Source organism: Hippocampus comes, unplaced genomic scaffold, assembly GCF_001891065.2.
Source record: "Hippocampus comes isolate QL1 unplaced genomic scaffold, H_comes_QL1_v1.1 scaffold76, whole genome shotgun sequence".
NCBI classification, from domain to species: domain Eukaryota; kingdom Metazoa; phylum Chordata; class Actinopteri; order Syngnathiformes; family Syngnathidae; genus Hippocampus; species Hippocampus comes.
This window is the reverse complement of record NW_017805277.1, coordinates 1,034,124-1,046,707: the sequence shown is the minus strand read 5'-3', so window position 1 is coordinate 1,046,707 and position 12,584 is coordinate 1,034,124. Positions and strand designations below refer to the sequence as shown.

Genomic DNA, 12,584 nt, shown 5'->3' with positions numbered 1-12,584 from the left:
TTTCAAATTCCACCTCTGAATGTTCTTTTTCCACATAAAATGATTGTCAGTATTCCTGTGGGAGGTCCCTCTGACAGATTAAGAGCATCAATATTTTCATTTGAACAACTGAAACATCAGTAACACACATTTGGCGTAGACCATCATTTGCAAAAGATGGGTTTGCTCCGATAGCTTAAAAGTCATTTTCCAAAACTGAATTTATTTTGTTGGTGTTTATTGCGTCTGTTCCTCCCCAATCTGCCACCATGTTTCTTGTGCCGTCTAAGTTTCGGGTAACATCTACATTTCTCATCTATTCCCTGTCGTCAAGAACCGGATCTACTGGTTGAGGCTTACCAGAACAACAGCAGCTGCAGGTCCAACAAAGGCATACAGGAGCCCCCCCTCCAAAGACAGCCAACAGCTGCAGAGAAACACAGAGAGCAACAGTTAACTTGCAGCCAGTGATTAACATCTGAGTTAATGGCACACAAAATAACAACCGCTTGTATTCCCCCCCCCCCCCCAATTATCAAGGGAGTAGGCGCCATATGCCGTAACTCTATTTTCAGAATTTGACACACTAAAGAGATTCTAAGTGGTGTTCACGCCATCGTTATCAAGCTGCGATACAACTCGAGAAATTGGGGTCCTGCTGAGCAATCGCTAAATCGGATCGCGTTCGTGGGACTGTCTTTATGGATCTGTTTAGGAGAAGTGAGCCACTGCCGAGGCACTTAATCATTTCGCTCAAGTGTTACCATTAACGTAGCCTACTTCTTGCGCGGTGAATATTCAACGCTAGCATAAAGGCCAACTTACTATAAGGGTGTCCCATAGCCCTTTGTTTTGGTGAATCCCATCGATACAGCAACCACCAAAGCCGGTAATCCTTCAAGAGAAAACAATCAACGATGAGTCAAGACGTCTGTGTTATGTCGTCACATTGAGTACAGTGGTCTCTGTAAAATGGAGGGAAACTTTTTTCATTAGGTGTTACATAATTACACAAGAATGATACAATGAAATACTTTGAATGTGTTTATGGTGTACCATTAAAGCTGCAGAAGGACTCCAAATCCCTTGTGATTGCTGATAATTGAAGTTCAGGAGGCTGTAAATTTTTTAATCATTGCATGGTTAAAAAAAAAAAAAAAAAAAAAAAAAAGAGAAAAAAAGCCCAATGCTCTGGTGTGATGGGATCGGTTCCTCTTCTGTGCGCTCAGAATATTAAGGTTTTGGAAAGCGCATGCAGGTGCTATTGATGTAATCAGCTTCCTGGAGGCAGGAGGCGCATGCGGGCCTCGTGGCCATCCAGAGTCCGTGTCTCTGCAGTGCTTGAGAGCTAAAGTGTGCAGAGACTTACACGCGAGTCTCATAAATCATCGCCCGCAATATTTCATATGGGTGGAATTAAGAGACCACAAGTGACATTTGGCATGCGGGTTCTTTGGTAATCCATTTTAGAATTGTTCTGACTCTTAAAGTGATGAAAAATGTCATGCATAGATCTAATCTAGAAAAGTAATTGGGTACAAAAAAAAGTCTGGTTTTAGCATCCAATAATCTCTTAATGCATGTTTCTTACACACCTAAATGAAAAGCTAATGCTATGCTCATGAAGCAGCGGCCCTGCAATGACTCAGAGAGCCATGTTTGTTGCTAGGTAACAAGAAGAATGAACGTGGGCTCTTTCCAAATATGTTTTTTTTTCTTTTAAAAGGAGACGTTTCTGCCTGTCTGAAAGAAGGAACGCTTTGAACCCGGATTCACTCATTTTTTTGCAATCATCAACGTCTGAGGTTTGTTGGAATTTGATTTGGACTGGCGTGCCATCGAAAAAAAAACACACGGTCAAAACGGTTAGAAATGTTACAACAGTTCTATTCAAGCCCTTCAACACGACTTGAAGAAATCGGTATGTGACAACTTATAGTATCTGTTCACCTTTGTAGTACAAGCACACCCTTTGCGTAACTTGCTATGGAATGTACTGTACTGTGCACTGTAACCGTCTGCCAACCTCCCTCCCATCCATTCCATAATTCAAGGTTGGTCCATGTTGACCGGAGTGCAAAAACACCCTCGCCTGATAGGATGACAATCTCGCCGCCTCGTGCCATTACTTTTACTAAATGAACCTTGAGTTGAAGGGCAGAAGATGTGAGCTGTCAGTGAAAAATTCTGCTCCTTACTTACCCCAGCCTAGACAGAGAAAGCGCTTGCGGATGAGCCGGGTCCGGACCTTTCCTGTCACTGCCATGTAAGACTGCCAAGCCTCCGTGAGAACCCAGCAGAACGATGCCAAGAAGAAGAAGTGCAGAAGGGCTGTTGTCATAATGCAGACTCCCTAGTCACAAATAGGAAAATGGTAAAGGAAACATCCATTCATCCATCCATTATGTGAAACCGCTTAATCCTCACGAGGGTTGCAGGCGTGCTGGAGCCTATCCCAGCTGTCTTCGGGCAGTAGGCCGGGGACACCCTGAACTGGTTGCCAGCCAATCGCAGGTAAGGGATACATTTTATTAAGAAATGCTTCCAAATTCTCTTTGATTTGAAAACAAATGTTTTGAACATGACCAATTACAAATCAGAGCAAGTGATGGTCAGCTGTAAATCAATCAGAAAATAGCACCTCCTGCTCCAAAATGTAACAGGTTCTTCCTTCTGCCATCCTGACATGAAATAAAACTAACCTCCTTCAGAAACGTCTTGAAAGTAACAATAAAGATCCCCTAAAGCGTCACATTGCGCAGTACACGAAGCCCAGTTAAATCAGTTGGCGATGCAGCATCAGAGGTGGCAGTGGCCATAAATATCAGAGCCAGGCTGGCGGACACAGCATGCCACATTGTTGCATTCCTCTGCATTGACCCTCATTAGTATGCCGGGGATCCCACATGCAGGCATGTGGGCCAAGGTCAACTGTTGTACGTAACGCCACGAGAGCAAAGACAGCAAAACACTTCTTAAATGACACGGAAGGCTACACTGGAGGCAGGAGATAGCATTCGGGCTCAATAATGGAACGGCTCTTTGCAGCTTCATTAGCTCGTCCATCTTTGTTCCACCGAGAGACGTCGCCAGAGGGAGATTGTTTAGGAGAGGATTAGAAATAAAGAGGTATCCTTAAGAGTCTTGTCAAGGCACACTGACACTGAGTGAGGATACCTTAGGCAGTCGAGTATGGTGTGAGGTAAAGACTCCGGTGTATCATGCCATCCCAGGGCATCCGCATAGTGACTTCCCCTGTAAGTCTCCATTGAGAGAAGCACACGATATCCACCCCCTGTTGTGTGCATGGGGTTCAAACGAGAGAGTAATCCCGTATTACCGTATACCTGACAAGCGGGTTTGTATTCGCTTCAACCCACGGGAGACATTAAGCCCATAAATGTGGATTGAAACATGACAAGACAAGCTTTAAGGTAGAGTGGGCTGTCCCAGATGCAAGAGAAATGTGAATAAACTAAGGGGAGTAAAACTATGACACGGATTGGGTTGAAAGCATGTGCGCTTACAGGCTGAGGCATCACTCGAGAGAGCTGCACAGTTTAATGAGATCTTATACATCAGCTCTCTCAAAACCCTGCCTTGACAAAAAATAAGTGCAGTTTTGACTGGCACATCATTTATTGCATTGTACTGACAGAATACCCAAATTCTTGAAAAAATTTTTTCTCAATATTATATATTTATTTGTGAACACAATTCAGCGGTAACGCACCTCAGAGTGATGCATGTTACAAACTTGTCCAGGTGTGACCGTCCACTCATTACAATTGTTTTTTTGTCTTGAATTGTGAGGGGAAAAAATGTACCGATGAGTGCTAGATGGTGGCAGCTAATTTTACAACAAGCAGCAGTTTTGCAGATTGTTACCAATTCTTCAAAAAAGAGTCAAAGTGCTTGCTTCAGGCTGTTGACTGCCAAGATCAGTTGACGTTTCCCTGTAGCTTACAAACGAACTAAACACAAGAAAAAAAAAAGGTGACTACGCTTTGCGTATTTAGCAAAATCACATAGCTTTGCCTTATAAAAAGTCTGCTAGCGGAATGCAAACACAAATGCAAAACGCCATCGACTGGTTAACAAAACTGGCAATGGTATCCTTCTATATAACGGATATTTGAGGACAAACAATGCAGACGAACAATATAACAAACCTCAAAGACACATATTCTTTATCATCTGCAAAAAGTAACTTGTATTCCGACAACTTACTGAACTGGTGTGACCATCTTCTTTGTGTAAATACGTGTATATGTATTAAACTACCACCAAGGGGTACAATGCCCTTTGCATCTTATGTCAAAGCCTTGAAACAACTTTGAACACATCTCTTTTAAAGTGCTTCTTCTTAGAGGGGACAGATTTAGATGTTGATGTTCTTGTACACTGTACAGGATTTTCATCTGTAGTACAGGTGTACTAACTTAATGAAGCGTCTCGTACAGCAACTGAAGCAAACGACCCATAACTACTTACAACGCGACCATGCTCTAGTGATTCTTGAAAGTGTCAAAGCAGTTCATCCAATCAAGGTCTACAGAAATCCCAAGACATACATCCACTTACTTGCCCATGTAGTAAATTAGTGAGAAAAATGTGAGCTCATACAACTCAGCATCAGTAAGATCACTGCCTCTAGAACAGCTATTGAAAGCATTTGCCACAAAATATAAAAACATTATGTGTTTTGTCGTCACTATGGTTTTTGTTTTGTTTTTTTTTCAGTGTACATTGGAAGCTACTCGTGTGTTGAATAAACAGCTCTGCTGTTTCCTGGAAACAGATCATCTGTAGTCTTCTTGGTTTACTGATCTTCCTATACCATTCATCATCAGTGCATGCAGATGAATACTCATCATTATGTGCATTATGAAAGCACCGGACGACTGTAGCCAGTCGTACAAAACAAGCGCGGATGAAACCGGGAGTTCACACTGGCCTTTAGAAAAGCAAATGTCGGGAGCTCACTGTGTTGGTAGCCATGGAAACAAAGAAAGTGAGGAAGGGACCACATTAAAATATCATACCGCAGATAAGACACCCAGAAGGAGAACAGTTAAAGCTGATTCAATGGTAGCGTGTTAAAACCGGACATGAATTTGAAGAATTAATTAGACCATTGAATAAAAGTCTACATTTTCTCAAAAGATTCATGAATTAAAGAGAACTCGTTGCAACACACTCTCAAAGACCCTTTTAGGTAAGATACAGTATTTGGTCTAGGTGGTAGTCAGTCTAAATATGTAAGAGGGGATTCCAGTAATACATGAGAAGAAAATAATACTCTTGAAGCATTAGGACTTGACTCTAATTGGATTAAACTCATGTTGACTTAGCGTTTCACGGTAAATCCCTTCGAGCACAAAGCAGTTTTATTTGCCAATCACTATGAATTGTTTCATTATTTACTCTTCTTACAGATTACAGCAGAACTTGCGAGCTGCGGGGTTCTTAGCAACAGGTTTGGGCGTTACTACAAATCAGAGAAATCATTATGGTATCAATCAAATCTATTTACAGTGTAATCTGCAACTTGTGTACAACAAAGTTGGGTCGAAAAGCTGTAGAGTAACATTCTAAACAAATGGCACACGGTGGGGATTGTCAAGGATGTTACCGTAGGAGCAGTTTGATCAGAAGTGGATTTTTTTTTCTTTTCAAACAATGTCTCGTCAGGTTATTTGAGCACAATTTGACGTTAGACGTGAACATTGGAATTGAACAAGATGCCATCTCAATAATGCGGCACAGTGACATGCGCAATAAGCGATCATTTCGAATCCTTTAATACATCCGGATTTTAACCATGTAGCACTGAAATAATTTAATGATAAAAATTACAAACTAAACCTAGTGAAAAGACAGGTTGGCACACAGAGGAGCTCTTAGACTTCCATCTATGTTATTACTTCATAAATTCTTACCCATTATAGTATGACAATTTGATAGAATGATCCCAAAGTGCAAGATCTTAATGTCTATAAATCACAACTGTGCCTATATGTTTCTTGATTTGCCTTCTTCCCACAAAGCAAGATGAACATAGAGAGAGGACAAAGGCAAAGCACAGACAAGCAAAGGTGACTCACTGAATCTGCTGTTCCCAGGAGGGCACCTCCACAGCTTTGAAATGATTTCTATTAGATGACTCCGAATCCACAAACAATGAGGCCAATTACATGCACTTCTTTCAAGGGTTGGAGCAACAACAAGTGAGGCGATGTCATGTAGCACAGCAATTAAACCCACACCAGGGCTGTGTTTTCGCTGGCCTACCGCTCTAAAACGAGGTCTGATCAAAAACGTGGAATATTTCTCAAATATTATAACAACACGCAGGAAAAAACAAACAAACAAAAGAAAAGGCAATAATCATTCCGCTTCATTCTTTCTCTTCAATGGCACTGAAGGATGGGAAGAATCCAGCTTGGCAATTATTGGTGGAGCACTTGTTTAAAACAGCATTTGACTGAATTTATTGTTCTGCAATAAACTGCAATAGAACTGCTGTATGAACAACGATACCGCAGCTATGTTAGCAAACAGCTACCAACAGTGTTACAAAACAGCATCAGCCCTTTTCATGGAATGTAAGTGATTATGCTGATCTTCTATTAAGTAAGTCAGTTAAGATTTTTCTTTAAAATGTCTGCTGAATGCCAGAACCTTCTTATGGGGTACCGTGATGAGGGGTTGCCATGACAATGACAGCACTCAGGATTGCCTTCTTCGTCATTTTACAATGAGGCGAGGTCAATTGAATACATAATGTTGCTATCACGTACTGACACAGATTTGTCATCTACTTTAATGGAAAAATGGATCACCATAAACACTTTGGTTGGAGGTGTTTACATAAACCCCTCGTTGAGATAGCCGTGTTTGTTTGGTGAGAGTTGCCTTTTAATGATGCTCGTGGATTTTGATTCACCAACAGAAGATTTTGGATGCAAATATGTAATTAGGGGGACTCACGTGGTCGTTGTAATCAAGACCTCAAGACGGCTTGATTCAATCAGACAAGGCTTCAAATTAACCCAGCTTTAAAAGACCTTCACGGCTCAATTCTGTGCATTTATCATCTTGGCTGCTACTGTGCACCTGATAAATGTGTACCGGATGTGTGGATTCAGATTTTGACGAATGAAACGGGCAAAAATGTTCCTCATACAATGCTAATGATCAACATCTTCACTTTTCTTTGAAGATTCAATCATTTTATGCAAATCCTGCAATCACTTATTATCTATGAATCAGTTTTCACTGAACATAATTAAATAAATAAAGGTAGAACGCTGATTTATGAACAGTGTCTTGTAAAAACCGCTGGCAAGGCCATCTGCTTCCTGATAAGTCGTACCTTCCCATAAGGGATCGTCAAGTCACAGTGAAGTTTGATGAGCACTCACCAAAACAAAGAATGTGGACTAATGAGGCAGGACAGTGGAGAAAGGGGAAAATCAGTGAGCTGGGTAAAAAGTAAAACTTCAATCCTGCTACACAATGACATGTCTTTGTAATCTGACAATGTGTCAGTGTAGTGCTGCCAAATGACTGAGGAGGGCATCTGCGTGGGCAGCTAGTAAATCAGAATAACTGTTTGCCAAACTTGTTTTTTTTTTATGTTTTACAGGCCACTAACCAAAGCTGGAGTGCTAATACATATTTATGAGGAGCTGCCATTGTTCTTTTGAGTCCTGCTCACTTAGACGTCAACTTCAGCCCTTCATTAACAACAACAACAAAACTAACATGTCTGAATCATCACACTCAATTCAGCCAAGTACAAGAATTGCTTTTAAGTTGCAGTTTCACTTTTTGGATTGGTGAAGAACTTCTCTCAACTGCTTCATTAGTCTTTGATTCAGTGGTGCATCATGTTCCCTGGTGTCATGTGCTTAAAAAAACCCACTGGCAAACTATTGCAGAGCTGCACGTTTGAACCCCCCCCACCCCCAAAAAAAATCATTTCAAGTCATCATTTCTAAATCATTTGTCCTTTTGTAAAAAATTTTTGGGGGGGTGGGGATGGGGGAACAAATGCCACCCTTGCCTAGATGTGCCCCATTTGGTTTGTCACTGTGGCAAAGGGCAATATAATGCTTAATTCAAGACCATCTGACTAAAGTTGCACATTCATCCTTGAACTGCAAGAGATACTTTATTTTCTATTGAGATTTTACTCTAGAGGCTTCTTTAGCACGGTACCCAAAACAAAAGGAGCTATTTGCTTGAAAGGAGCTGCACTAAAGCTGTTACATTCTTGTTTGTTTGCACTCTATAACACAGACAACAGCTGGCATAACAAAACGCACGATAAAACAGATTACACTTCCGATAAATGCCCTTGTTTTCCCCTCCTAAGTTCTCTCATCTTCCACCTCTTAAAAAGTCACACATAGACACCTCTGAGCCACTTTTTGGGCTGCCTGCACTTTACTCTTTAAAAGTTATGCGTACTTAATTATGACGTTATGCTAAAAACCTTTTGGTTCCTTCAGTTAAAAGTTGAGGGAGGAGAAATGGACAGGAGCACACGGGTTTATGAAAAAAAATTAAAATCCAACATTCTCAGTGGGGACATTTGGTTACATTTTGTCTAATTATTTATACTACATATCCCTAGATGTTGTGGGTATTGAGCATCATAATGCTGCCTCGAGGTGTTGTGCATCTTTTCCTTAGCTGATGTCATGTAATTATCGTCCTTTTGGTTGGGAAACAGTTGAGGCTTAATCATTTGTGCCCCTGCTAGTTCCATACAAGTTCCAAATATAGCGCACTGCATATTGCCTCAAGCCATAGTAATCAACTATATGGAGACATGACTAATTCCCTGATATGGAGAGAATTCTTGAAGATTGCTGGACTACAGTGCCCATCCCTACTTTTCAAAGTTTGAACCATCTCTAAAGAGTCCTAAAAGTTACAAGGAATGCTGTATTTCCTTGTGACATCAAACATAAACTTAGCATGGCAAGCACAAACCCACAAATTGATTTCATATTGTTCCAGTTTGTTTGTGCTTACAAACAATCACCGGCCTCTGTGTTTTGAGATTTGCTCGTGAACCAGAAAATGGGCAGATGACACTTACCACATTGTGTGTCTGCGTTTGCCCCACAAGGATCAATATATTGGAGCAGATGATAGATAAGCAGAAGTTAAGTAGGATAATGGAACGTTCCGAGCGGATGTATCTAAGGGAAGGAGAGGACATAAAAATGTGACGACACTTGTGAATAGAAGACGCACATAGTTTAAACATTTCGTCATCATTGGGCCTTCGGTTATTACCTCCATAACACGGCGTATATCACCGCCAACGTGATCAAAGCGAGGCATGACAGACCGCAGCCAACTATCAGCGTCACAGATGGGACCCCTGAGTATTCCATGGTCTGTGGAGAAGACAGAGCAGGTCAGTGGATGCTACCACATGGTGCATGCAGGACCATCAATCTTATCTGATGCACACAGAGGGGAGCAGTCAGAAAAATACGCCACAACATTTTAGGCACATAATGTTTGTTTGCATTGCTTCAATTGCATTGGAAAAGCTGCTATCCATCCATCCATCCATCCATCCATCCATCCATCCATCCATCCATCCATCCATCCATCCATCATAATGAGGGGTAGATAGTTGAAAACATTACTACAGTGTAGTGGTCATAGTTTTAATCCTCTAGGGAGGTTTCAGGGGTGTGTGATGCGTTATTAGGTGTGTCCAGGTAACAGAATACAGAGGTGTGAATACTCAACGATGGAAATATGTTTTGCACACGCTACTGTGTTGGTCTTGTTGGGGGAGAGAGTCGGCCTTTCTGTTCCTCCGCGTGTTCGTTAATTTCGGATGATGACGATGGTGGTTATCCAAATACAGGCTGGAGACGATGAACAGTATCTTCGAAGGTTTTATTTTTCTTTTCTGCAGTTTATCACAATACGAATCGATTCGGGCTACTGAGAGTTTCAGATTTCGTCAGGAAGCCCAGAAAAAATACAGGCATGAGAAAATATAGAGACAATATGATAATGAGAGGCGTGGAGTTACGCCAAATCCCGGAAATAAAGAAACTAACATGTCATCTGACCCGGTGTGGCTGGAAAAAGTTGGTGAGGTGAGACCAGACCACCACTACCCACCATTGTCTTCGGTCTGAACTTTGATGTAATGGCAACAACATCACAGATACTGTACTTGAGATAACAGTTCCTCTTTTGATGTTAAACATGTCCTCTGGAGGGGTTTGTAATCACAGTAAGTAGGATGTACCCTCAATAACATACTACATTCTTGCGTTCAAGTGTTTCAAGTGTTTGAACAGATGCAACAACAGAGAGGGGCTAAAAAAATAAGGAATAGATTCCTTAACAGTCTCTTCTCATCTCTGTTGAAAAGTTACAAAACAGACAAAAACAGTAGTCTGTAGTGTGTGACTTATCTGTTATCAGCTAATCTCACCATCCGTGAGGAATATGTTTTTTTATTATGATTATTATTGTTAAAATGGTTCAATAATATTTCTTTTAGTGGTATGACTGAGGCCTAGTAGTGACATGCTCTCTGTAGACCTTCTTTAGTAAACCAAGGCAGGCCACACCGTACAGTACTCCATGTTCTCACGGTTAATTATCTCAATAACACAAACTGAGATTTTTTCCAATCCATTCCCACCCACCATCTTTCGAGCCACAAAATGGGAGATGATTTAAAAAAAAATTATATAAACTTTTTGGTTCCTTTCTTGGGAAACTTGTATTGGATGACAAGCACAGAAAGTGTGTATACACTAGAAAAGACCCCCCACCACTGCCACACAAATATACACACATAAACTCCACCCTCAGCACCGAATTAACTGGAATAGCGCACCCTTTTTCATCCCACCCTCAAAAAGACAATATGAATAAGAAAGACGAATCACTTACCATTTCTCTGGGTTGCTGAGCCAAAATGGCGAAGGTAGACACACGATCACATAAGCATTTTGTATGCGAGGCATCTGTCAGCACAGTTCTACACGCCTTTGTGGACCAAGCTCCCCAAGAATCGTTCCTGCAAACACAAGAAGCCGATTTTTTAAACACCTTCGTGGCGTTTTAAGTGACCGTGTGCTTCTTCTTTTTTGAAATTCATGTATTATTGATAACGACTCGAACATGCGCGAGGACTACAGAAAATAATGAAATAAACAAATCAAAGAGAAAAAGCGCCGCAGCTCTCGGAGCATACAGCTGTACGGCGCCAAGAGAGCAGAAAGAGGTTCGGAGGAAAGAAGAAGGAGGGGGTTGTTGGTTAAGGGAGCTGTCCAGACACCCTGGTGCTGATTCCAACACAAACATCACGCGCCGGTAACAATAATGCTTAAAAACGAGCGGTCATATTTACCTGCATCTCTTCCTGTGCTTCCCTTTTTTTAATTATTATTATTCCATCCGCTTGTCTCCGTTCGGAACGGCCACTTCCCCCCCACCTCCTTTCGCACCTGTTATTCCGTTCTTTTCCTTGCTTTTCCCCCCCTCCCTCTGCACTGCTTTAATTAGCAGCCTTTGGACGTTTCCTAGCAAGGATTTTTCACCCTGGAATCCGACTAAACGCTGCGCGGCTCCGAGCCGGCGTCAGAGAAGGGGGAGGCTAGCCCAATGAGAGCAGCTGTGCGCGCTAACGCGGAGTGTGTTGAATCGGCCGGACGTCCGCTTCCAAAACGGGAATGATAATGCTTCGGGATAATTCCTCAAAGTCATTTTACGCCTAAAAGGGTGGTCGCCCCCGGGCAAGAAGCGAGCGAGATTAGAAGCCCGCGACAGAGGGACCACCCCGCTGGAGCAGCGCGAATGGTTGCTACCGGTATCCACTTCACACCACTGTGGCAGGGGAATGAGGAGGAGCACCTTTTCTTTAAAATGTATTTTTCATATCAATCGATGATTGTCCCGCTTGTGTTTATTTTCTACACAGTGTAAAAAAATGTAAGAATAAATACAAACAATAAAAAGTGCGTGAGTGTGGATTTCTCCATACTAAAGTAAATACTGGAAATCAATAACCTGTTGTACCACAGCGTCAAAAACATAATTTCTGACAAAACATGCTGTACAATTTAGAGCACTACTGCACTTCATGAAGCACACTTGCTGATCTAATCTGATCCACTAAAATAATTTTCAAAAAGTAGGTCTTTAGAAAATTACCTCTGCCAAGGCAAAAACAATAAGAATATATAATAAGTGGTAACTTCCTCACTAAAGAGTAACTGTGCAAAAATTAGCGGTGCTTGTGAGCTTGTTCCCTAAGTCGGAAAAACAAATCATGACAGGTTGATTCCTAAGGGTGTGTCTTTTCAAAGCTAACTAGAAAGCCACTGATGGAGAAAATACGTCAGCCAAGGTCAAACAATCAGGACATTTACCACATAAGAATAAATGGTAATTTTGTCACATTCTATCTTTAAGGTTAGTAAGAAGAGCAGTCAGGGATGATGCTATGGGAGCTATAGCATCTGTGTGGTCTCAGTTAAGATCCACCAGGATTTTATTTAATATTCGATAAAAAAAAAATAAAAATAACGATCAATTATTTT

At 41.4% G+C, this 12,584-nt stretch overlaps 1 protein-coding gene across 6 annotated transcripts in view; it reads right to left on the bottom strand.

Annotated features, from left to right (window-relative positions):
- adgrb3 (adhesion G protein-coupled receptor B3) overlaps positions 1-12,584 on the bottom strand; it is a 124,123-nt gene that overhangs the window by 11,273 nt on the left and 100,266 nt on the right. For all 6 annotated transcript variants that reach the window (XM_019870643.1, XM_019870645.1, XM_019870641.1 and 3 more), the window contains 6 exons: positions 10,933-11,059; positions 9,295-9,398; positions 9,095-9,197; positions 2,182-2,332; positions 805-874; positions 340-406 (listed from right to left, as the gene is read on the bottom strand). In XM_019870643.1, the coding sequence (XP_019726202.1) occupies positions 340-406; positions 805-874; positions 2,182-2,332; positions 9,095-9,197; positions 9,295-9,398; positions 10,933-11,059 (622 nt within the window). The remainder of the gene's footprint in view (positions 1-339; positions 407-804; positions 875-2,181; positions 2,333-9,094; positions 9,198-9,294; positions 9,399-10,932; positions 11,060-12,584) is intronic.